Source organism: Pseudochaenichthys georgianus, chromosome 7 (genome assembly GCF_902827115.2).
Source record: "Pseudochaenichthys georgianus chromosome 7, fPseGeo1.2, whole genome shotgun sequence".
Classification (NCBI taxonomy): Eukaryota; Metazoa; Chordata; class Actinopteri; order Perciformes; family Channichthyidae; genus Pseudochaenichthys; species Pseudochaenichthys georgianus.
This window is the reverse complement of record NC_047509.1, coordinates 13,131,482-13,158,134: the sequence shown is the minus strand read 5'-3', so window position 1 is coordinate 13,158,134 and position 26,653 is coordinate 13,131,482. Positions and strand designations below refer to the sequence as shown.

The 26,653-nt window shown below is 41.4% G+C and overlaps 1 protein-coding gene across 1 annotated transcript; it reads right to left on the bottom strand.

Annotated features, from left to right (window-relative positions):
* Positions 1-970: 970 nt before the first annotated feature.
* Positions 971-25,656, bottom strand: LOC117449975 (fibulin-2-like). The gene is made up of 17 exons (XM_034087911.1): positions 25,564-25,656; positions 21,847-23,299; positions 15,098-15,212; positions 14,508-14,637; positions 12,544-12,745; positions 10,719-10,937; positions 9,891-10,001; positions 9,241-9,342; positions 8,341-8,472; positions 5,797-5,934; positions 4,859-4,999; positions 4,529-4,657; positions 3,828-3,953; positions 3,225-3,341; positions 3,000-3,128; positions 2,507-2,630; positions 971-2,149 (listed from the first exon to the last, which is right to left on the bottom strand). The coding sequence occupies exons 2-17, from the start codon at positions 23,195-23,197 to the stop codon at positions 1,792-1,794; spliced, it is 3,624 nt and encodes a 1,207-aa protein (XP_033943802.1). The 5' UTR covers positions 23,198-23,299; positions 25,564-25,656; the 3' UTR covers positions 971-1,791.
* Positions 25,657-26,653: the final 997 nt, after the last annotated feature.

The window sequence follows — 26,653 nt, the reverse complement described above, 5'->3', positions numbered from 1 at the left end:
TGGCATCTCAGTCACTGGGTGTGTTTGAAGGCTTGATTCTGTCATACACACATAGCTATTATTATGAGTTAGGTCAGGAGGAACGTCTTGAAGTCGAAGAATGACGAAACTGTATTGAATGTTTCCTTGTCTCATTTTGGGAGTAACCTGCTGTTATCGTTGTTCACCTAGCATGGAGTGAAGGACTAACATTAGTGCAGAAATCCCAGAATTCACTTCTCTTTTGTTTAAATGACCTTTGACAGTACAACTAGAAAACTGGCGAGCAGCTCTTTTTGGACAAACATCATGCATTAATACAGCTGTCACAGACACACACACACCCTTTCCGATGATTACAGCAGGTCCTACAGGTTCACTGAACTCTGAGAAGGTGCAGATTATTTTAAGAAAAATGAAATCTTCCTAATTCATTTGTTTATAAAATGTTATACTTAAAATTCCTCAACCTTTTTCACAAATAATAGATTCAGTGCACCTTTCTGAATGCTTTTAAAGACTGTTCTGTTTTATAAGAAATGGAAGAAAGCCAGAAAATGAGGGTGTAGGACTGCATCTATCCTGTAGGTGGGAGTATAACTCTTTCTATGTTACTAAAGATGGAGTTTATTTCTGAAGAGTATATAAGATGTTACACATACATATAAGACTATAATAATTGTATTTCAGAAATCAAACATCATAGATTTGATTTGTCGTCATAAAATGTGTGCGTGTCAAAAAGGCGTGTGTTGAAGGATGGTGCTCATGTTGAGTTCACTAGCAAGGTGTGAACAGGTATGTAAATAGGCATGTATTTACTGTGTGACATGTCCTGACATGAGCGGATTATATACTTTATAACTTCACTGAGGAATATTGTTCACTATATAGAGTGTATGAGAAAGAATTGGTGCATCAAACAGGTCTGTCAAGTGAAAATAAAAAATAATATTCTTGTTATAAATAAAATGAGCCAATACTCACCAAACCACATTGGTATTTGTTTTATGTTTTACTAAAATACTTTGCAACTTTAAATCTAACAATACAAATAGAAACATCCATCAATAAGGTGATTGATTACAGGAGTACAAAAATACATCACAGAGTAATATACAATTATATAAGAGACAATACTTTGAAGACGAAACAATAACAGCAGCACAGGGTAAAAGAGAAATGGAAACTTTTACAAAACAAGTTCTTCTGCTTTCACCACAGGGTTATCAACCTACACATCATCATCATCATCATCATCATCATCTGATAACAGGATTATATGAGCAGAAAACTGGGATACCAGTCTCTCAGTGTGAAGAAAATAAATGGACTGAAGCTAGAAGCTAGTTATCACTTCTATGCTTTACTCACATCTGGTTTAGATAATCAAAACAATGGCAAATGGTATGATTTAAGGGCTATAATAAATATATTAATATATTTGTATCTCAGATTTTGTTATCTTGGATTGAGATTTGAATGGGTTTTGGTAAAAGTGTTTTGAATTGGTATTGCAAGCCATGAAATGACTTACATGTAGGATTGCAATAACATTTCAAGTGAGAAAAACAAAAATAAAGATAATTCGATATTATAGGGTTTCATTCCAGTTGCAGGAGCATAAAAAGACACTGATGTACAGCCTCAATTTGATTATTCCACAACACTTACAGCAATGTTTAAATATTCATTTCAACTGGACGCGGAATTAACTACTCAAACCAATCAAGACGGACAGTGGTATACTTTATGACATTGTTAAATAGTGATATGAAAAGGTCCATAGTGGCCACAGCACACCTCGAACTGTTAGAGTAAGTTGGATGTGATGAAGACGAAGATCTTGGCCTGGAAAGTGGTAAACGTCCCCTGTCTCCAAAGCTTCATCTCCACATTGATGCCCAAATCCCTCTGAGCCTCAACCTGTCGATTTAAGTACACAGCGCCTGTGTAGGCATTCAGCTTCCGGGTGCTGAAGTAGTTTTCCTCATTTCCCTCCGTGATGCTGACAATGACGTTGTCTCCAGAGTAGGCTGGGGAGGGTCCGATGCGGAAGATCTGAGCTGGAACGACGATGTTGGATTGGAAGCTGAGATAATAGTAGGTGATCCTCAGAGGAGAGTTCTGACAGTCCAGGTAGTTAGGACAGTTGATCCGCTCACAGCGCCTGCAATGGACACAGGAAAGGAAAGGCCATGTGAGGCAACTTTGATTTGTGGTGCGCTTTTCAACAACAATTCCACATGCAAAAGCTATTGTCTAGAAGCAAATATATTTGTATTAAGCAGGTTCCCAAATCCAAAGTGGAACTGATGCCATCTAATGCTGATTTCCAAGTGGTCCTGATTTACCCACAATACATTTGTTTTAGATTTTACTCCTCTCCTTTTTTATAGGAAACATTACAAAAATGGATCCTTCTTAGAACCTATACATCTTAAAAACCCCTTCAGAATGTCATCCTGCTGTCTGATCAATGATGTTTCATATTAAACATTGGTTGAAAACTAAATTCACCACTTACGTGTCAGATACTTTGCGATAGTTTGGTGGACAGTCGAAAGAAAGGCAGCGGTACGCTCCTTGGATGTTGTAGCAGGTCTCAGCCAGAGAGCAGTTATGGGCCCCTGTGGCACACTCATCGATATCTAAAACACACAATGCACAAGGGCTGGTTTACTGCCTGGAGACAAGGAAATGCGCGTTAGCCACAGCTCAATTGAACTTTGCGGAAGAGCCTCACTGCTGAAATGTGTAAGACAGTCCTTGTGGGGGAGAAACTGCTCAAGTAAAAAATTCTAATTAGCAAGACAAGATTTTTAGGCCAATAACGTTTTACAGCCTGTGTAATTACTGAACCACTGTAAAAGTACCAATTATATTTATCTGAGCATAACCTTTGCTATACACTATATGTAGAGTTAAATAGGGTGAAAGCTGTATTAAAAATGATGTACGCTTGTAATGAAGCAGCCGCAGAATATTCAGTTGGTTTCGTTTTTGAGGGGAGTATTCACCTCTGCAGGAGCGTCCATTCGCTGACATGGTGTATCCATATTCAGGACAGGCACACTGGTAACTGCCAGGAACATTCACACACTTATAGGTGCACAGGTGGCCGATGCTCTCGGTGCACTCATCGGTGTCTGGAAGAAACAGGAGAAAGGAAATCATGTGAAATTGATTCATCAGCTTGTCCAAAAACACATGTGGTATTTGTGATGTACAATAGTGTGCCCCACCGTCACAGGTGTGCCCATCCTCCTTGAGCTTGTAGCCCGTTCTGCAGTAGCACTGGTAGGAGCCGAAGATGTTGGCACACTCCTGGCTGCATGGGCTGGCCAGACACTCATTCACATCTGGAGATGAATGGTTAGAGCTCATTACTGTCACAATTCACTTGATCAAAGGATTTTCAATTGTGTTATCCTAACCTAACATATAAACACAATGTTGTTATTAAGCCAATTATGTTTTTACTGTTTTCTGCTTTAAGGCATGGTATGATATACAGTGTAACACTAAAACCCCTCATTGCTTTTCAGCAACATGCTGTACAGTGGGCAGCTCTGCTATCAGCTCAGTCTAGGAATCTGCACACACACACACACACACACACACACACACACACACACACACACACACACACACACACACACACACACACACACACACACACACACACACACACACACACACACACAGACACACACACACACGGCACACAAACAGGCATATTTTCACACACAGATTCACAAAAAACCTACAACCACATGCACCAACAAGTACACATTAATACACACGCTCTCGTACACCCTTGAAGGCAGATGTTAAAACACACACACCTTCACAGGTCTTGCCGTCGCCGGATAAGCGGAAGCCAGAGGTACAGGAGCATGCATAGGAGCCTGGGGTGTTCTCGCAGGTCTGGGCACACAGGAGGCCTTGGTAGCGCCAGCATTCATTTACATCTGAGGAGGGGAAGAAGAGGTGCCGTTGTACCTCTGTAAGTGTGGGTTGAATTTGTGTCTTTGCACCCATGTGTGCAAGTGCACCCGAGCAACCGAGCATGAGCGGGTTTGTTGCCCTGCACGACCGCCTATGCGTGTACATGCCTGTGTGTGTTTCGGTGCATGTCAAGGAGAGTGTGAGGGGACCAGCTGCCTGCTGATAGTCTAAACACTTGAGCAGAGTCCATTATTATGAAAGTCACAACACAGTGAATCACAAACAGAAGCAGCAGCAGCGGCGGCAGGGGCAGAGGCAGAGCTCTGCAGCAGGAGACGCGATCATCCCACTGGCTACTGCAGAAGCCAGCAGCAGAGCCTGGGAAACAGCAGCAGCTCCCCCCCGCAGAATAATAAACAGGAGTGGCAGAGTAGGAAGACAAAGAAGAGGGGTGGATGTACAGTGAAATGTTGAAGAGCAAGGTGTATGGCAGGAGAGAACAGAATGAACACGAAACGGAGAGATAGGAGCAAAAATCAAAGCTCTACTTTTGTTTCTCTTCAAACTTGCAAACAGCATGTAGAATGTACCAACATACCTACACACATCCTCCGGAAGGAGTCATATTGATAGCCTGTCTGGCATTCACAACGATAGGAACCGGGCAGATTGTTGCACAGCTGGCCCTCTCCACATCGATGCAGACTGCTCTGACACTCATCCACATCTACGAGACAAACATGAATGGGAGAAAGATGGAAACAATCAATACAATGACATTCAGCTGCCACCAAAAGGAATGAATAAAAGTAATTGTGTCGTATTTATTCAATCAAAATGATGTTTTTTTTGGTTTAGTCACATGTCCTCATACCTGTAAATAATATCATCAGATATATTCTTTGTGTGTGAAAACTACTAATCATACCAATACACCTGGATCCATCAGGACTGGCATGATAGCCACGGCTACATAGTATCTTCCTATGGCAAATGTAGGATCCCACTGTGTTGATGCAGTTAAATCCCAGGCTACACGGCTGGGCCGAGTTGCTGCACTCATCAATGTCTGTTAGAGAGACAGAGGGAGGCAGACGAAGATGAAGAAACACAGAAAAGGAGTGAAGACCCAAAGGCACAAAGGCAGGGAATGAGAGACCAGAGGGCAACTCTTTAACCCCACCGTGAAATCAAAGCGAACAGACATCACAGTCACATTCCCTCGGATAACTTTGTTGTGTGTGTGTCTGACATTTTCTCGATTTTCTCATTTCTCAGAGCATTACTTTTACACTCCTTTCTACAGGGGCGTCGGCTGCCTCGACATGCCCCAGTTCCTGCCCCTGGGGGCTAATTCCACAGCATCAGTTTGTTCTGGAGGAGGACAGAGGATTGGCTTTTATCCACCCCTCTGCAGCCCCTTACAGCAACCTGTCTGATCTCCTGTCTGTGTGGCATTTAACCCCTCTGTCACTGCAGCCGCGCTGATTCACCTGCATGGCGTACAACCTTGTGTCTACATGGACTATGATTCAACTCGGGGGAATTTTGTGCTTGGCCTTATTCATTAACTAATGCTTTGGAACAAGATAGAGAATCTCTAAAAACAAAAACAATACCGACTGTTACATAAAACAAGGTTGAATACCCTTATTTGCTTGTTATAGATTTAACCCTGATACAGTACTGAGTTGGATTTCCCCCCAAAACAAACACTTATTTTTCTTTATTTGAACAATTAAATGAAACCCCCTACACATTAAGCCTTCAATCACTTGCCCAGGACTGGGAACATGTCAGACCCTGCTGCAGTGATAGACATTAGCAGTTATATAATCATCCCAGTGAGAAGGTGACTCCCCTTACCTAAACAGTTGCCCTGTGCGTCCCGGTTGAAGCCCACTGGACATTGAGGTTTTGGGTTGCACCGGAACGAACCCTCGGTATTCACACACTCAAAGCCGAGCCCGCAGTTATGGCTCAGCTGCACACACTCATTGATATCTGAATAAAAGAGCATATGAAGAGTAATAAATTACGTATTGCAAATAAATCACACATCGCATGTAATTAGTTTCAGTATAATAATCCTCTACATGTGTTTACAGTGCATCGTTCCAGATACATACATGTAATGCCATATTTCTCCACTGGATGGCAATGTGGTTAAATGGCAGATTGTACAGTTACTCCCTTTTACTGCTGTTCATCCACTTTTCCCTATCAATACTCTTAAAGGGAATCGAGAGTAAAATAACTGTCTTTACTAATAACTGTATTAGTTGCAACTAAAATGGCCTGAATGTTTAATAATTCTGCCAAATAAATACATCTAGGGTTAGGGTAGAGTCAAACCAGCAGCAGTCACATGCAGTATTCCTCTTGAGCATTGCTTGAATAAATCTTGCGGTATATATTCCCAAACGGTCGTCTTACACTCCTGTCAATCAGCCTTCCACACCTGCTTCAGTAGTATGAACCAAAGCTGAAGGGAAATCCCAATCTCAAAGGAGAACTAAATGAAATGTGTGTGTCTGTGTGTCTGAGTGCCTTGTTTTGAGGTTACAGTTGACCACTGTAATTGCTGTAGAGAGGCCTAAAACAGCTCTGGCAAGCAGCCCTGCTGATACAGGGTGGGTCTCTAAACAGCAGATAGTGATTGAGCACCTTGCTCCTGTCACAAGCCCGGTGGAGTCGGCAGAAGCTGAGTGAGCCCGATACCGACAGAGACAGAGAGAGAAACGCCAGGAAGCAGGATAAATGTGATAGACTGGCCATGACCTCCCGTTTACATTTAAAACCTTGACTGTTGTTTTTCATCGTTTAAACACACTATATTCAGAGGATTGTGGTACGGTCACGACATGTGTTAGCAAGAGAAGTGATGTATTCTTAATTCCAGAATGGTTTTGGCTGAAATGCCATTAAGATGCTATGTATGGATACTTTATTTTATTTTTTTAGCAGGACATGCCCAACTATTGTTCGGTTAGTTGGTCTACCATTTTAAAATAAATAAAAATAAATTCATTCATTTATTTATTTGTTTAAAAATGTGTTATTCCCAGACCAAGAATCCTAATGACTTTTCCTCTAGCACCACCATGAGGTTGAGATGTGATTCTGAGTGACATTTCTCAACACTCGGTTGGACGGCTTGCCATGACATTCATCTTCCCCCCAGGATGAATTGTAATAACTTTGGGGATCGTCTGACCTTTCATTGGTTCCTTTCCGGTTTTGACTAAACATTTGCAAAAATAAATTATATTCCTATCAGCATCAGCTGTGTGTTGTGTTTCGTGTTAATAACCAAACGTTAGCATGCAAGCAAACCAAACTTATATGGTGGACAATATACCTTCTAAGCATCAGCAGCTTAGCAATGTTATTATAAGCATGGTGGTGATTAAGTACAGCGTCACAGAGCAGCTAGCATTGAGGTAGACTCTTGGTATTTTTTGCCTATATTTCTTCATAATTTCTCTCAATATATTTATTTAATTAAGTTAAATATAAATGTATAGATTAATACCTGGTGTTCCAGGTATACAAAAAACGGTTTTATAACATAACAAGGAGACATTTGTACGGATTAACGAAGCCAATTCTTCACCTAATATTGAGTACATTGAGTGTGAGTACAAATATGTCAATGTGGTGTTAAATATTAAACACACTGAGTTAGGGAGACAGTGAATATTGATGTAGGATTGCACAGCTAACTCATTGTCTTAATTGAGTCATTCTGTTTAAAGGTTGGAGAGGAGGACAATCCAGTTTCTCCCTCTGGAGTAACTTTAAAAAAAGGAGATAGGAAGATGAAGCTGTTTGGATAGGGTATTCTTAAAGTTCTTGTTAAATACTCTGAACATCTTGCTAGGATCTGCAGTTAGGTAAGTCTCCTTTCTTGAAAACCATCTGCAGTGGCAAAAACTCATCTTGGGGGTCCCTGTTCCTGAACACTGCGGCTGCTTTATGAAAGAGACCTCTGCACGGGTCGGGCACAATTGATGGTATGCATGGAAATAATGACACGTATTGGGGGGTTTACTATAGCATCTTAAAGTTGGATCCCACCCACAAAGTTAAGACAGGCAGCTCTCAGCTCATACTGAGAGTAGACTGCATCATATACCATAGAATTGGCTGTCTGGATGAATACTTCTTACTATCCCCCCTGTTCTGTGTGCTCAGATGTGAAATTATATGATCACTTGATTGGACCAGTGAAGAATACAAATCATTTTAAAACATTCTCTCAAGGGTTGTTCAAGTGATTGTGTGCCTGAACAATGTGCTTTCCTTATTGTGAATATGAAGTTATACAAATGCTCTCCTGCTGGTGCATATTACGACATATTCCCCATGGGTGGAAGTGAGTACATTGATGCTGATTGTTTGTTGTACCTTCACATATGTCGTTGTTGATCTGGTATCCCGCGGGACAGGAGATCGGTCTCTGACAGATATAACTCCCTGCGGTATTCCTGCAGTGCTCATCAAGCTGGCAGGCACTCGCAGACAAACACTCATTTATGTCTGTTTTTTTTTTTAAAGAAAGAAAAGACAAATGTGTCAGTGTGAAAAAAGAGAATACATAATGGAGAGACGATGGCTGGTGAGAAACAGAGATGTACAAAAATACTGAGCCGTGGTCTTTGTGTAGCAGCCATCAGTTAGAGGCAGATTAAAGAGACAGGGGAGAAAGCTATGGGGCAAGGCCACTTGGTAAAATATCCACACAATGAGAATGTATGCTGAGCTACTCTGTGTCACTGCTATAGTTTGCTTCTGTCAAGCAGGAGACAGACCATTGGTTATAGCTTAACCTAAAGATGTATCCCCAGAGAGACAGTTTAGACACATGTAGCCGATCACCTTGTGATAATAGAGATTAAGGGTACATGTGGGCTAGAATTGGTAAGATACATCCTGATAACACATGGACAATTGGAATGATGCCCATGACTGCAGTGACACTCAGTTCAGGAAAAAGATGGAAAGAAAGTCTCCCATGTATTTATTTGTTTGGTGTGCACAGTGTGATGCTTAAAGTGAAGCCGATCAGTGCTGAATCTCCTCTGCACATCTTGAGGTGCTGATTGGAGAAAAAAGCAAATCAGTTGCAGGCAGTCGTGCCAATAAACTCTCCTCAACTGGAACCAAAATCCTCTAGCTGAAAAAGTGGAATGAGGGCTGAAATTGTGGGCCATTTTTCACTTCTACGATCGCAAATAAGTCCACATGTTCCCCTGGTGTGATGTGAGAAAATGTGCTCAGCATTATAACTCGGTTTTAGTTCCTTACCCTCACAGGAGCGTCCATTGTCCATGAGGGAGTATCCTGGGAAACAGGAGCACTGTGGCCTTCCGCCCACTGAGGTGCAGTGTTGCTCACATGGGCCGTTCCCTGAGAAATGATAATGTATAGTGAGATCAAATGAAATAAACCGTACAGTACTTCTACTCCAACAGTATGCAGGGTGAAACAGAGGAGAGCTTTGTGGCTCTTGGTGGGAGAAAAAACATTATTTACTGTATAGCCATTCACTCATTTCCTTTTTCCAGGTTGATCCCTGACATGGTCATATTGTATATCCTACTTTTGGCACACCATGTGTTAGGCCTCCACCCTGGTGTCATGGAAACCAAACTCGACAAACAAAATGTGACCAAACACAGATTTTGATGTTGGGAAGTTGTGAGAATGAGTGTTCAAAGCTGAAAACAAACCAACCTTTGATGATACCATCTCACCGCTTGTGTTTGACATTTGCAGCACAATTACATTTCTTGCAAAGGGCGAGTTTGACACAATAACATCACTCTGAAGCGGCCTGTGCTGGCTTCTCCTCTCAACATATTCCACTGCATCAGGATGCATGTCTTCCATTAAGACGTGAGGATGAATGAAAGTGTTGGTTGTGTTCTGTCAGACCCCCTCATTGTGTTTCTAACCTTCACAGGGGTTGAGTGGGACAGAGGGCTGGGTGGGGGGCGGAGGTGTTGAAGTGGGCTCCACTGCCACTCTGTCATCCTCCTTCAGCCTGTTCTCCTCGTCCAGCGTCTCTGCAGGAACATGAATAATTGCCATCACTGTATTACACTGTAATCAAGAAATCCACCTCCCAATCTACTGCAGTCTTAGTTAGAGGCTTAACACTTGTGCAACTCCTACATCTTCATCCAACGATAAGAGGCTGAGGATGAAAGTTGTAAAAGCAGTGAAAGTGAGACAGGAAAAAACTTTGCCTGCAGACAAACATTTGGTTTTATTATTGAGCCTCAGCCCTGACTGTAATTTGCTGAGAGCTCTAGCATTAGTATCCTGTTGAGACAGGCTGGTGTTGGTGAAAGCCACTGTTGATTAAAGTCTGGTGCACCGCAGACAACATTACCTGGAGATCTTCCAAAACACATCCGAGTGGACCTTCAGTTTGAATGATTTTCAAATAGTAAAATATTTTTTCTTTAGCAAATAAGCATTTTGACAGCAGCAGAGGTGTGATTAGCTGAGCATTGCAGTCAGTTCAAGGGAAAGGATGTTAGTTATTTTGATTAAAAGAGCTATGATTATGCAGTATCAGGGCCTGCAGACAGGAAGGAACTCAAAGAGACCAATAATACACCGTGAACGTGTAGACAAATTACGACAAATGGGATCTTTCTGACAGGAAGGCAGACTGTAAATCATATTTAAAGAGCAAATGGCACAGTAAGTCGCTTTCCTGTATACCCTGTCTGCTCGCACCGTGGGATGATTGGTGGTGGTGGTATTCGAGTTACCTGGAGCACAAGTGAAAGTGTCCTCCTGCAGCACGTATCCTGGAAAGCACTCGCAGCGGTAAGAGCCTGGTGTGTTGACACATCTGTGGTGGCAGATGTTGCCCTCATATATCAGGCACTCATTCATGTCCTCCACCTCAACACCACCCTCCACTGCATTCTCCCCATCCTGCTCCTCATCGATGGAAAAGGCCTCTTTAGGGTACCGGCTGTCAGATACTACAGAATATGGAGAGAGGGAATACTGTTCTCACAGGCAATAACACGGTATGATATGCACATCGTAAAAAGGTTGGTGGAGTCCTCTGTTAGATTGGCTCTTAAACAAATAGCCATCCTAATGCACAAACTGTAAACCATGTAAATGTATATATAATGTCTTTTAAGGCCCTGTCACACTGTCCCGAAATTGACACCCGATGGACACACGATAAAGGAAATGTTCAAATTCGGCTGTGATCGTATCAACATCGGGCCATTCGTGAGGGCATCTTAAGCCATCGTATGACCGCCGGTGGCGTTTCTCAGGCTCCGGCAGCAACTTCATGAACGGCAACTTCGTAAGGCACTCGTGAGGGCATCTTGTCAAATCGTGTCATCTTCGTGTTATCATCGGTGCATTCACCCTCACTCTGATCGGGGCGAATGCCCGATGGCACCGAGGATAACAAGATGCCCTCACGATGGCCTTACGAAGGGCAACATTGACACACGAATTCAACACGAAAATGAACCTTCGCAAGGTCCTTCGGCAATTTTTTGGCATGCCAAAGATTTTGCCACCGCTCACGAAGTTGCTGCCGGAGCCTGAGAAACTCCACCAGCGGTCATACGAAGGCTTAAGATGCCCTCACGAATGGCCCGATGTTGATACGATCACAGCCGAATTTGAACATTTCCTTTATCGTGTGTCCATCGGGTTGTTTTATTGCACAACAAAATCATGTAAACATATTATGTAAATAACCCAATTTGTGTTACTGTGAAACTAAAAAGGATATAATATATTATTTTGAAGGAGAGTTGACAGGAAGTTGTTGTTGCTATGGAAACAACATTACGGAGAAAACGTAATATTTTCTACATATAAAGACGGAGAAAGTAAAGAACAAAGTCTGAAGATATCAGTACAGTATCATAGTACTGTAACATAATTGTTTTTGGTACTTTCGTTGCAGTTGTATGTCTTAAATGTAATGTAAATGTTGCCTTCGTGTGTGGTTCGGGGCCATCTTCGTGCGAAATTCACAATTCCATATTCGTGTGTCCATCGGGTGTCAACTTCGGGACAGTGTGACAGGGCCTTAAATAAAAACTTTGTGGGAATGAAGAATGTCTTGCTTTATTTACGATGTTTCATATGCAGCAGTGTCTAATTCAGAATGGGTTCGGCAAAATGTTTGTCATGAGGTGGAAATGAAATGTATTCTTATAAATAACCAACTAACTAACGGTACAAAAAAAAAACATCTGAATGAAAATAACCTTATCACTCTTGACCACACGCTTTTCACCTTTTAGTGGCCAAACCAAATTAGTACAAGTTTCCTAGCAACACAATCATTTATTGCAATGCCAAACAGGAAGACATGCTCTGGATCTCTTAGAATGACATCACAGGGGTGAAGTGGGTATATACTTTGTTCTGGAAATCCAACAAGGCTTAACACATCTTAATACAATGCTTATTTATAACTAAAATCATTGTCTTATTAAATAACTCATGCACCACATGCCCACAACAACATCCCCTCTGATGTGGAGCATGCAATGCATTCACATTCTGGATTGTGTGTTTGTGTGTGAAAATGTTTGTTTACGTTACCTTTTTCTGGTTGTGGAGTGGAGTTGAGGGCGGGCCTCTCTCTGACGGAGTGCCAGACGTCTTGGTTCTCCGGCCTGCTCTCCTCCCCCCCGCAGCACGTTACCAAGACGTGTCTGCAGTGGAAGCCCAGGTTCTGGTGGGCCTCACAGCGGAGCCCCTCGCGGCGGAGCTGCAGCCCCAGAGAGCAGCAGTCACAGCACTCCTAAAGGTCACACAGTCAGCCTTTACACATGTAGTCCTGGATAGAGCAGCTGCTAGACATTTAATTGAAAGATTAAGATTAAGATGGACTTTTATTAATCCCTCGTGGGGAAATTGTTTCTCTGCATTTGACCCATCCTAGTGTTAGGAGCAGTGTGCTGCCATTTTGAACGGCGCCCGGGGAGCAGTGTGGGGAACGGTGCCTTGCTCAGGGACACCTCGGTAGCACTTGGTCTTGTCGGGACTTGAACTGGTGACCTTCCAGTTGCCAAGCCAACTCCCTGAGGTCTACACTTAGTGGTCCATACTGTACAAAGGTGTCTTTTTATGCCTGCACGGCTTTAAGCTGGCCTGTCAGTTCGTTCACGTTTGTCAGGAGTTAAATATCCAACTAGCGGATTGCTTAATAATTGAGAACTGACTTAATCGATAGGGGATTAAAGACTTATCTCAACTCTTCCACCACCGCCGCTATGAGGCTTCTGATTTGTATTAACTTTCGTATCTAATTATTTTTTATTTTGTTGTTTTAAGTGAAATATCCTGACCACTTATGGATGGTTCACAACGACATTTGATACAAACAATTATGTCTCCATTAGAATAAATTGTAATTTCAGCCTGACTTAACTTAACTTCTTCTTGCAAAGGGTTTTAAAGTGGCAAGAGGTGCTCCCCATGGGGGGCTTAAACTGTTTCAGGAAAGGCTCAGTAAATGGCAGTGAAAAAATGTAAGTTTTTATGAAAAGAAGATCACATACAGTAGGATAGACTAAAGGTGTGTGATTTGGTTAAAAAGCTGTTTAAAGATACTGTAATTTGGGGGAATTTCACTGTTTCCCAAAATCAGAAACTAATAAATGCTTTCTTGGCTCAATTGTTGAGTGTCTTTAGGATCAAATAACATATCTATGATCCCATAGTCATCCAATAATTGAGCGTGACTGCACACTCTTCCTAAGCATGCATTTGCGGTGACTCTCCTCTTGCTCACAGCACTCTGTTCCTCTGTAGCTCTCTGCAAGATCACCACTTAAGAGTGCACAGGGGCAGTGACACATACAACTGAAGTAACGGCCGCTGTGATGTACTTTGGTTGTAGATGGAATAATAATACTAAATCTACAGGGGTCCAAGCACAAGGTGGTGAAAAGCAATATTTAACAGCTGTACTGCAGACTAGAGGGCTGAATGGCCCCATGCTGCTCAAGGGCCTCTGCGCAGGTGAGTAAGTATCCTTCAGCACACAGGTCAGAAAGCAAATGAGAGGCTCTGGTAATCTGAGCATACACGATGGAGTTACAGTCACCGTGACTTGACCCTCATTGACCGCCATAATAGCTTCGTGTCTACCGCTGCTACCACTTCAATTATCAGTCCGTGTTTCAGAGAGGCAAAACAAAAAACATCCGACATTTCCAACTGCTGAGTTCTGCTTTGAAGATAGTAAAGCTTTAGGCATGTGGAAAACTTCAGTTCAATTGGCCGTAAATAATTGTCTAAATTAGATAAAGTAACTGAATAACAGGGAATTGGAACCACAGCAGTTTTGCTCAGAGGAGATAGAATAAAGTTGCTCGTACACTGCAGAGAGACTCTGACTGCAGACAACACGTGTTTTTAATTCTGCTGCTGTGACTAATGCGTTCATCAATTGCTAATTTAGAAGGTATTAGGCTTAATTTGAAATGTACAATGTCCGACTTTGGACCCATTGAACTCAGCTTTCCCTTTGCAGGGAGTATCTTGTCATTGACGCTTGCCTTATAAGAATCGATTCCACATTTATCGCTGGCATCCTCTTGACACATATTTCCTGTTTTGGCAGCACTAATTCCCGCCGAACACCGACTTCCTCTCAGGGAACCTCGGCAGCACTGTTGTTGGGCAGTCCTGGCAGAGAAAAGCAGACGAAAGGACAATTAAAGAGTTTGAACGGCAACGGCTGCAATGAGTACCAAGGCTGTTCGTCGCATGATTGCTTCCACAGAGCTGACTGAACTATTATTTCAAGTTTTTATATATTTTAGTACAGATAGAAACTGAAACCGAAATCTGGATAATTTGCCAGGAGTCAAAACTCTGAGGGCCAGTCGGTGTTTCCAAAAATTAATTCATTTAAATGTAATTGATCTAGCAATAAAACCTCCAATAAAGTATGAACATTTATTTGCCATAATGTCTTTTGCACATTCAGATTATGTCCGATTACTAATCTATCTTCTAGTTCAAGTGACAAAGAGTGCAATCAATTGCCTTTTCGCAGAAGAGAATTTAAAATAATTTACAGTGTTGTATATAATTATAAGACTTAAGCTAAATGATGCGAGCAGGCGTTTAATAAAGGCCTTACCAGCAGATAGAGTGCCTATCTCTTGTGGGTGGCTCCATGTTGTTGCAGTGACCATTAGCTGAAGCCCATTTCTCTCCTGTCTCGCAGCAGGTCTTCACCAGCTCCTTGGCAGACACTATAATGAAACACAAACAACCAGTTTATCCCACTCTGTGCAGGCAGTGTTTCAGAGGAATTACTTCGAATTATGCTTACAATGTGTATTCAGCTGGAAGAGTATGGTGAACACATTTACCATCATAGATTCCCATCAGGGAGTCGCAATACAATGTGGTTACAGGATATGTGTGTAATTGATTTCATCTTTGGTGGAACACTTAGAGAGCTGGTTTTGGTGACTACTCGCTGAGAAAAGCAAGTCACATATGTGTTTTTCTTTTCAGACTCCTCAACTCTGCTCTTACTTTAATTGGCAGGGAGAAATATGTAACCCAAAACTCCATACAATTTCCTTCAAAGTAAAATGGTTCTTTTATGTTACATCCTGGCTAATCAGAGCTGGAGCAGAGTGAACAAGTAACACATTAACATTTCATTTCCAAACCGGGTCAGGAAAAATACAGAGCAAAAACACATTATCCGGTTTACAGGGGAACAAAATGTACGTGTTCCTTCAATAACAGGGCCGCGCATTCCAGCTTTGATTTGTGGCTCCTGTATAGCTGCAGAAGACACGACTCATGACTGATATGTCTTCTCAGTCAATCACACCGTACAGGACACACATGTGTGTTCAAACACGTTTCTTTTGCCATTGAGTGTTTTAACTTTGTTTAGGTCATTTAATCAAATCCTTTTGTAACTAGACTTGACCCTTGTACATTTAATGAAGTAAAAAAAAGTATATTTAGTCAAAACATTGTTATGGGAGAAAAGTGGAATGATGATTTGTCATTATCATATTAGATTTCTATACTATAAAAAACAATAAAAGAAAAAAGAACCAGACCAAAACCATCCTCTAAATATATGCTAGTGGCGCTTTGCGCATGCACACAGACACAGAGGTGCTCAATATCTACCAATGCCAAGATGTATTCAACCATAACATTTTCTGAGTATCTCTTAACACAATGTACAGCAGAGGCTAATGGGAAAGGCATGATGATGGCGCTGGATGAAGTCCGGATATGAGCAGAAATATTTTACTATTTGAAAGTCATTCAAACTGAAGGTCCACTCAGATGTGTTTTGGAAGATGTTCAGGTAATGTTGTCTGCAGTGCACCAGACGTTAATCAACAGTGGCTTTCACCAACGAAAGACAAGTCAGGGCATCACAAAAGTCAGTAGAGTGTATCCTATAGAGATCATGACAATCTGTTAAAAATGTCAAGATAATCCATCCCATATCGGCTGAGATATTTGAGTCTGGACGTGGTGGACCAAATGACAGACAGACACTGACAGACCGACATCACTAGCCAAACCGATGTGATGATGTGAACAACTTCCCAACGTTTTAATTGGTCCCTCACAGCATGGTCTGTTCCAACTTCAGCCTTACATGAGAGTGCAGGTCACACAGAGGGAGACAAGAACTCTTATTGCAATTCCTAATTTATAAAACTCTGGAAAGACATCTGAGAGTGCCTAAGGTCATTCTAACATTTCAACTTCCCCCTGCACTTTAGTTTTGTTGTAATACCTCTTCTTGATTTACCTTTACATTTAAGATCAAGGCAGCTACTCAGAATAGAACAAGTGACTGCTGCAGTGTGCGTAATTTAAAGGTTAGAAAGAGGAACATCTCAAACTTGAAAGGCAAATGACTCTACATATCAACAGTATCTGTGTCAGCTGTGCAATTAAACAAATCCCTTTGAACCTGAGTGTATATTAAAAGACAGAGAACATAATCATTCATCCTCCTCCTTTAGCGTCCTTTTCATTTTCTCCAGGTGGAATCAGTTCACCAGCCCTGAACATTGCACAAAGTTGCTCAATGTGTCTATTGAGAATGTGGGATGTTTACAAAGTCAACACATGTGGAGTTTTTCACACTGTTTACAAAGGATTTAGTGAAATAAATGACGTTGGAGGGAGATTGTGTTCCACCAAAATAACTACTAAGGGTGAAAACAATGATAAACGATTTTGGCCGAGCTATATCGGACTCTGAGTTGAACCAGATCTCTTCCTGTCTCTTTCCCAGACCTTCTAATTAAGACTTTATCGGAACTGGTTCCATTCAGCTGTACAATAATTAGCCACGTTGATTTATTTAACTTGCACAATGGACTTGAAAGGTGGCGGGGGGAGCGTCTCTCTGTTCCAGGTCTGTCATTATATATTTCCATTAGACTAGCATTGACACCAGATGCTTTGCTCTTGTCAAAATCCAAAACTGGTGACATCACACGCTTTGAAAATATGAAACTAGAATAACAACCAAAAAGGGCAACTCTCAACATGTCTGGAGGTGTCATAAAGAGGTGCACTGCCACTAATCAAGGCTCCTGTGTCCTTTTTTTTTTAACTCAACTGTGATTTATAATACAGGTGGGCTGCAGAGAACATGACCCACAATGTGAATAACAGCACATGCCAAAGGTCCATGGCATCCAAACTCATGTGGTCGAACATGTTAGGTGATTGATGCTGAAAGCTGAAGGTATGTCTGTGTATGTGTGTACTGTATGTAAGTGTGTCTACAGGCCCATGCTAAGCTTGGGAGGGAGCGACACAACGTTCTTCTCACCTTCTTCATGAGTACTTGCAGAGATATCGTGACTTTTGAAACACATAATCACTGTCCAAGAACAGCTGGATGTGACATAAGAAGGAGGTCTCTCCCGCTGTAGCCATGACTTCATTTCCAAAGTTCAGGTTTCAATTATTGACAATTTGTGTCTTAATCTCCCTGAGAATTGTGAGCCAACATTCCTGTGATCAATCTTTTTGTAGTTTTAATTCTGTTGAAAGATAGTTGATACGAGCCTTGAGGGCTTGCCTCAGTATTTAATTGTTTGATACAGTAACTTCTAATCCATTTACACCTCCTTGTGGCTGGATAACCTGAGTGGAACATTACATTTAATTGCTAGATTTATTACTGATGGTGCAATGATTTACGGCAATATAAAGGCTTGATTTAACTAAGGATGCCACAAATGTCCTTGACACACCCAAGCATTCACAATGGGATGTTTTGCAACTTTCCCGCTAGGCAACATCAGCATTTGAGATTATTTGTTGCAGAATAAGTATATTAAATGTGTTAAAACCTGTGTTTTACGTATCAACTGCAGGATAATGTCCACAGAGTTGTAATCTTAACCTGTTTCTCATTGCCTTGTAATGCTGTATTTATTCCAATGTGTGTTATTAAACAAGGGAAATGTTCTAATGTCTTGCCAGAGGAAATCCTTCCAAATCCTGATTTTGAATCTGATGTCCGAATATAACTTGAAGAATAATAAGACCTTATTGGCTGTCATTAAAAGCGCCAGTAACAGGAGCTATTTTTACTGCATTCGAAATAACTGTATCAATGAAGCATGAAGTTCAATGTCAGAGTTTTACTGTATTTAGTTTTTGGAGGAGAAATCATGAGTCTGAAAACATCTGTACACAGCTGCACTTTGCTAGTATGTTATTGACAGACATACCAAAGGCTAAGAAAGACAGATCTGTTATTGTGTTGTAATTTATCATCAATCACTCTCTACTTATGCAGTTGGTCACTTTTATGAGTGGTTTTCTGCAGTTGGAGCAGATTTTTTTTAATGTATAAGCATGGGTGACATGTGGAAGAGGCGGTTTTCGATAAGGACATGCTGCGGATGGGAGAAACGCCAGAATTCCTGGAAGTGACCTGGAAGGCACCCTAGATTAACCAGAAGGAGTAATCTTCTTAGAACTGGTCTTTGGTACAGTAGGAATTAACTCTCACACAGCTCTGGAATTCACCCTCCTTTTCAAAATGACACACACATCTGCTCAGCCCACTCACATATGCAGCATGTTGTGACAATACTGTGGATAAAATCAAGCCCTTCTTTAAAATGATTCCACCTCATTTTAGAGCCTTTTTATCAGTTTCATTAATGTATTGGTTAAATGTTATGGTTGGTGCTTGGGAAGGTAGAAAAGGGAAGTTACTGAGAAGTGAATGTGTGGAGGTGATTACTGGGAGGATTGGGAAACCAGCGGCCTCACGGGAGACGGGTAATCACACCGGCTCATGAGGGAGCAATGAGTAGCGTCTGGCAATCAAGCCACAACAGTGGTCTCATTCATCACATGGGTATTATGCCGCTCACAGGTACAACCCCCAAGAAATCCTATACCAGGTCCAGCCCGGCATCAAAAAGCCTGAACAGCCCCATCCCCCTTCTGAGCACACACTCTGTGTCTGGTTGGAACGAGAGGGTAAACGAGCAGGAGTTATTGACTGAAAGAAAAAAACATTTGTCTTGGGCTGTGTCCCAAAGCAAAGGCGGACCATTTGTAGAAAAATGGTTGTGTTCTTTCTTTTCCTCTCAAAATAATCTCCTGCTAATGGCATTGATAACAGGATTTAGTCGAGGCTCTTATCAGCTGAGTTTTTCCTGTCTGGGTTTTAACATGTCACCGCTCTGGAAATCTTCCCGAAGTCCAACGACTTTCACCAGTCAGACTGCACAGTGTCCTTCCATAAACTGAGCAGGCAGACCTGCTTAATCCAGGATTAAAAACATGTCCAACTTTGACTTTCAACTCCATACTGTAGCTATATTTCGAAACTATAATTTACAATTGTACATCTGGACTTCATCCTTATGTACTTATGGACCTTCTGGATAAGGCTTTACACACACTGTTTAAAGTTGTTAGCCAAACTTGACCTGAGTCTGTAGCTCTCCTTATCTAAATGTGTCATGACAGAAAGCAACAGACAGTTAATTTTCTAACCTATATTTTCCAACTTGATGCCAGTAAGTGAACTTGACAGGTGCCTCTGGAGTTACCTCCCACAGCAACACACCACACATGCATTCAGCCTATACTATACATACCTATGGAGGCCAGGTGCTGAAAGGAAAGAAAAGTCCTGACAGGTCTCGACAAAATTCATAGTGTTGTAAAGTAGGTTAACCACACACCTCCAGATTGCATTTTTGCCGGAACAACCACTAATAATAAGAACGAGTTGTCAGGATCCTTCCTTTAATTTGGTCTCTACAGTGAGGATAAGGATGAAATGACAAAGCTTATAAATGTCACTCCTTAATAATTTAGATAACTAGTGATACTACAATTAGGCCATAACGAATGGGGAATTATGATGTAATTAGATTTTCCCTGGCAGGAGGTGTATTAATCATAACATTTATAAAGCTGTGTTAAATCTAATTCATTAAAGCAACTGCTATGAGATTAAGATTCTGAAAATGTATTGTATCTGTGTACGTCACGTATTTTTTCTGGAATAAGATACTTTTCTCCAATTCCCCGATGAAGTGTAACCCATCTTCTTGACATCCTCGTAATCACTTCATTATCTGCTTTCCCTCCTGGTGCCTGCCGTCGATGGGCCTACATGCCCCGAAGGATGCTCATTTCATTTAATTTCAAACCTTTATTTATCCAGGTGTATCCCATTGAGATCATTCTCTTTTTCAAGGGAGACCTGCTCAAGTAGGTTCCACATGAAACATAAAACCATAAACAGAACAACAAAAAGGACATCATACAGCATCATTACAGGGATTTACAATTTACATAACTATCCACATTGTTAGGGAAATAATTGACCTAGACTCCTAGATATGACGTACAGGACCAACCCTGACGTCTGTTTATCTCCCCGAGGACATAGGCTGCTTCAGCCATAATGTTATTGTTCCCATTCTGTGACTGGTCAACACTAGGTCACAGATGGTCTTTGTTGTGGGTGCACTGGGACACTTCCTTTTTTGTTGTTTGTGGACTCCAGGGTATGACATCTTCGAGGCCATAAGTGACGGACGCAGGTAACTCAGTGTGCCCAAACTGTCTAAAGCTATCTTGTCAAAACATGTTGATTACTCTTTGTGAAACCAGTTAAATGGGCTAGCAAGAGAGAGGCGCTCCAGAATTGACGTGGCAACCCACCCGTGCAGTCTCACCGTGACTGCTGTGATTTGTGATGTGAATGCTCCGGCCGAAACTCCAAATAAATCATCAGTGGTCTGACATCAAAGCTCCCGCTCTACCTTGTCTCCTTCTTGAGTCGGTGACTCCCACTGCATTGCTACACAGAAGTTTCCTCTACAATAACTATCCACATGAACAGGTACCAACAGCTTCCGATTGAGTAGCATCCAACCGAGCTTTAAAAACATTTAGTGGCACCAGATTGCTCAGTTTCCATTTAAAAAAATGCTGATCTGTTTGAGAACATGCTGATAATCTCAATGTATACAATGAAAATGAGCCTATACTGTAAGCTTAGTATAAGTTATTTTCTTTTTTGAATAGATAGATCAATGCTATCCAAGAATACAGACTTTCCAGTGTTTTTCATGGACGACTGCCAGCTTTAATTGAGTGATTATGGATACTTCTTCAAAAGACAGGATGTGAGAGAAAGAAAAAAAGGAAGATGTCTCGTGAAAAAGTAACAACCTTTCCATGCCATTACTGGGCTATAATTCAACACACTGGGATGGACTTTAATGTATGGGTTAAAGCATTTTATGATTCAGATTTCTTTTCAATTCAACTGCCTGTAATCACGTAATTAAACAAGAGTTAGAAAAGTGTTGATTATAAATTCTAACGTACCTTCAGTGTCTCCCTCCAGGTCCTGAGGCTGGTAGTTGAGGATGGTTTGGGGTTGTCTTCGGGGCTGCTCTTCATCCTCCCTCATCCTGACTGGCACTCTGCTGGTGGGACTGAACTGTATTGTGGGAGATGAGGCCTGCTCATCTTTGCCGAGTGGCTCTTCATGCTCCACTGACACTTTGTCTTGTTCCTTATGAACTGCAGGACTGAGGTCGCCATTATTTCCCATGCGATTAGCTTGACTATGTTTGTGATGTCTGGCCCCCTTGTTTCCACGTGCTGTGTGTGTTGTGTCTTTTAAAGGGTCCTCCACTCGGTTTCTACCACTGTTATGTCTACTGTTCCTTTCACCAACTTCCTGCTGCGGACTGCGGTTCTCTGCGGTCGCTCTCTGTGTGGTGGTTGTTGTAAGCAAAGTAGATGTTTCTCTCTGAGCCCCTGTAGTGGTTGGATCCCAGTGTTGTGTGACCTCAGCCTCACTTCCTCTCTCTGAATCAGAGCTTTTTTGTGCCTCCCTCAGCTCATGTCTCCTGTCATCATACAAGCTGAATGAAGTGGAGCTTGACTCTGGTAAATGTGGCGAGGTTGTAGTAGATTCCAGTGGTTGGGCCAGGTCTTGGATGGTGGAAGACATCGACCCTGCCAATACAGAGTCATAATCGTCTCGGCCAAAACTGGGTGGGTCCTGTTTATACAGTGGTAAAGTATTTCCCAATGCCAACTTAGAAAATGGCTCTCCAGGACTTGTTTGTCTGTTGTCATGGCGGCTGCCTATGTCTCTCAAAGGGCTGTTGTTCTCAGTGGTGGTAACACGCATGTGCTTATTAGAACCATGAGGGTCACAATCCGGGTTAGGCAAACACATTAACTTTCCCCCATCATTCGGACAGTGGCAGACCTGGCACCGCTCCACCTGAAAGGAGTGCCCCGCCTCGTACTTCTGGTTGCCATGGGTGCAGCCGATTCGACGACATTGCAGACATCTATCTGCAGGTTGTAAAACATCAATGCAGTTTGGGGGGATTTCAGGGCACGGAATAAAATTGCACTCTATCTTCCCTCCTCCCGCAGGACAAGAGCATTCAGTGCTTCCGAAATCCACAAAGTAAGATTCCCCTTCTGGGACTTTCCCCCTCTGGAAGCCTGCTTGGACGCAGTCATAGTACTGGTAACCCTCACAGGTGCAGCCCTTTTGTTTACAGGTGGGACAGCAGGCATTGGTCTCTAAAACCGTTTCGATGCAGCCCTGCAGATCCTGACAGTCCACGCCTGTGCAGTCTTTCTGGCTTAGACAGATGTCCATGCACAGAATCATACAACATAAAAACAATGATGCCCTCTGAATGCTCATTTTTCCTTTAACAAGTGAAATATTTAAAGTCAGTTCTTCAAAGTAAGTGTCTCTTCAGGCTAGATTTGATTCCAGATGATGAATAGTTGTATGTCCTTAAGCCTGTGAAAGTAAACAACGGTTAATGATATATTTGCAGTGTAAAAGTTGTCTGCCGTTCAGCTTGATAACAATTAGTGTGCTATTTATTTTGGTTTGTATTCACAGTTATTATCAAAAATCACATGTGTTAACTTAATAACCTGTCTGCTATAATTTGGCCACCCGCCAAATGTACATTTTTCCACACTTGGGCACTACAGGGGTGGAAAGCTGTGGTTTATATTTGATTGCACATGGAAATTTGGCCAAATGTAAGATTGACTGAGGAGAATATGTACACAAATATACATAATAAATGTTGCCAGGATTTGAAAAAACAATGCTGAAATAACAAAACCTCCCTTCTATGACAATAGCAAAGTTTGCAATACAAAAACAGTGTGCTAATAGTTTTGTGCAGAGAACTGTTTATCCGAGTTATCTTTTTGCAGCATGTGTTAGTGCATTCTTATGAAATATTTTGCAAATACAGTCATTTGAGTCCATTGTTCATGTTTTCCTATAATAGCTGGTGGAACACAAACAGTTTCAGCAAACTGTGCTCTTGCAGGGATAACACACCCCTGATAAACCAGCACACATAACAAATTATAGGATATATTAAATATTGTAATGAATAATGTCATATAAAGGATATAATGAATGGATTTGATGAAGCTCTTCTTTGTGCGTGATACTGGCAGCGCAAACTCAGAATGTGACAGGCTTGATCCAGTGAGTAAGTGATGTGACTTCAAATCAGCACTCACATTCAGAACCAGGTGTTTTCTATTTCACTTTTCCTGTTTTTCTTCGCTGCTTTCTTTTGTGTGCAATTGCAAGAGACTTATGTGACATTTCATGCCTTAAAGTCTGGTCCAAAATCAGAGATTAACTCAGAATTGTTCTGCATGACAAACTTGTCTGAAGACATTTCCTCCTGAAGTGTTTCTGACTCATTTCAGTGGCGCACTTTCCACAGACTATTTTGTGATCACATTCTTCCCAAACTGCATGTCCTTGGAAAGGATTTCCACCAAAAGAGGAGCAGCTACAGAGGATACATGTTTACAGTTTGTTCAATAGAAACAGTCTGTGGTATTGGAAGAATGGAGCTCTTGCTGCAACATAGTATTTGCATGTAACTAGGTGTGACGTAAAATGCCTGATGCCTTTTGACCATTACAAATAAATGCAGGAACCTGGTTATTTCAAATGCATCTACCTGACTGTGCACCAATATTTTGGAAACTGATGAAAGTCCTTGTGCTGAGCAAAACATGCAGTCCTTCAATATGAACAAGTCCAGAGTCATGTTACCATGATCTAGGGGTCATCAAAGTATAAACATAACATTTGCAACTCTGTATTATTTCATAAAGCAGGCAAGAGTTGCAAAACAACACACAAGTGCACGGTTGCTCTGTTTAGAGAATCAATGATGTCTTTGTGTGCTGCTGGTACCAAATCATTTTACCAGATCTTGAAGTCTTTAACAGGCCCATGGCCCACTGCCAGTGTGTGTTTGTCTACAACATTCATTGAGAGAAAGGTACAAATGTAACACAGGTATAAAAAAAAAAAAGGCCACTGGGTGATAATGAAATATGTACACTGAGAATGAAACATCTGGTTTTGACCATAGGTTTTGACTTTAAAGACCTTAGGGCGATTTTCTGTGAATGAAAAGTAGTCTGTGTTTGCTCAGCTATCAGCTCAGGGAATGTCCTACAAAAGGATTTTAAACAGTGACTGTGAGCATTGCCATCCCAGTAGCCAAAATGTGACCTTTATCCTTTTTGCTAACTGTGACACACGTGCACACGCACATAGGCACGTGCAAAACTTTTTATGAATTTACTTATTCCTGAACCTGAACGCTAAACGTCATTTTCTAATTTGTTTAGGAATGTATTAAAGAATAACTCGATTTTTAATTGGAGAGTATAGCAACATTTAGGGTGTTCAACAAGATTCAAGCCTTAGAAATAACATATGAACGTCACAGTATAGCCACACTGTAAATAGGGAATATACCCTGGAAAAATAAAGCGATTTAAAGCGTTTATTTATTCCTTCGGGATAGGATCGTAGTACCAGGAACAGTAGATTCAGCAAACAAGAATTTGACTCTCAAGTACAAATGAAACACAATTGAAAACTATGACAGTTTTCGTCACATAACGTATGATCTAAATATCTGTCTCTGTTAACATTTGAAAATTAAGCCGCTCAATATATCAACCGGGCATTTGTATGTTTTTTAGCCATAAAAATCACGTTACCTTGCGTCTCTGACCTTGCAGCGTTGCTGTGCTCCTGAAGGAAACTTGTGCGTAAAGTTTTTGCCCCGACTCCAGTTTTGGGAGGCTGGGAGCGCCCTCGCTCCCCTCTTTTAGGGAGGGGGGGCGGGACAAACTTCTATAGAATTTCATCTCCCGAAATGCTTTCTGTTCCCTTTTCTGCGTTAAAATCATCAAAAGTACGAGAAATGACTCATGGAGAGACGTCAGTGGAAAATGTGTTGTCCACCTAAATAATTGTGATGATCTAAACAGTTTATTAGGATACTGTGTATAGGAATGATTATACATAATACATTTTTAAAAATGCCTCTGGTTTTATAATCTTGTAAGAACATGTATGCTATACTTTTTATACTTGGTATTTTGGTATATTGAACATTTTCGACACAGCTTTTCATTAGCTGCTAAATTGTTGGCTGATATGCTGTTTTCAAGCCAAAGCTAAATCAAGCTCATACAAGAATCATTAGACATCACATGATGTTCGTGATATTTGTCAACAGAGCTTTTTAGTTTAATTATGCTGCAAGGTACAGGTCTTTCCCAAACAGACTGCAGTACATATATATTTTCAGTATCTCTTCGCCTTTCTCTTGGTTTATCTTCAGGATCCCCAGTGAAGATAAATATAGACAAAAGCTGCCTCATGAATAGACTGATCAGACAGGCACACAGGCACTTGGGCCATTGATCACTTGGTTTCAGGGGTCTTCCTTGACTAATCAATGACAGAGATGAGTCAGTGGCCCCATTATTTTTCTCTTTTCATTATAATCAGATTCATGCCCAACTGCACCAGTCACACACTAGAAAGACCCCCCAGATTCGCATGAATGTCTTTCCTGATTAAATTAAATGTTAATCTCTCAACTTGTTCACAATTCAGATAAAAAAAAATGACTCTATTTTGCATATTTGTGAGAAGGGTATGGATCAAACCAACATGAATAACAATTTTCTAAAGCCTTGATGACAGAACATATTTCCTCCAAGCATGTCTACATCTATGGATGTGACCTGCATAATAACAACTGTATTGATTTATTCTGGTTCTATTTTAAATGTTATC

Coding starts and splice junctions, on each gene's coding strand:
- LOC117449975 (XM_034087911.1), bottom strand. CDS start 23,197: ATGAGCATTCAGAGGGCATCATTGTTTTTATGTTGTATGATTCTGTGC. Junction 5,935..8,340: donor CAACAACGACATATGTGAAG/GTACAACAAACA, acceptor TCTTTTATTCAG/ATATCAATGAGTGTGTGCAG. Junction 5,000..5,796: donor CGCACAGGGCAACTGTTTAG/GTAAGGGGAGTC, acceptor TCTCTCTAACAG/ACATTGATGAGTGCAGCAAC.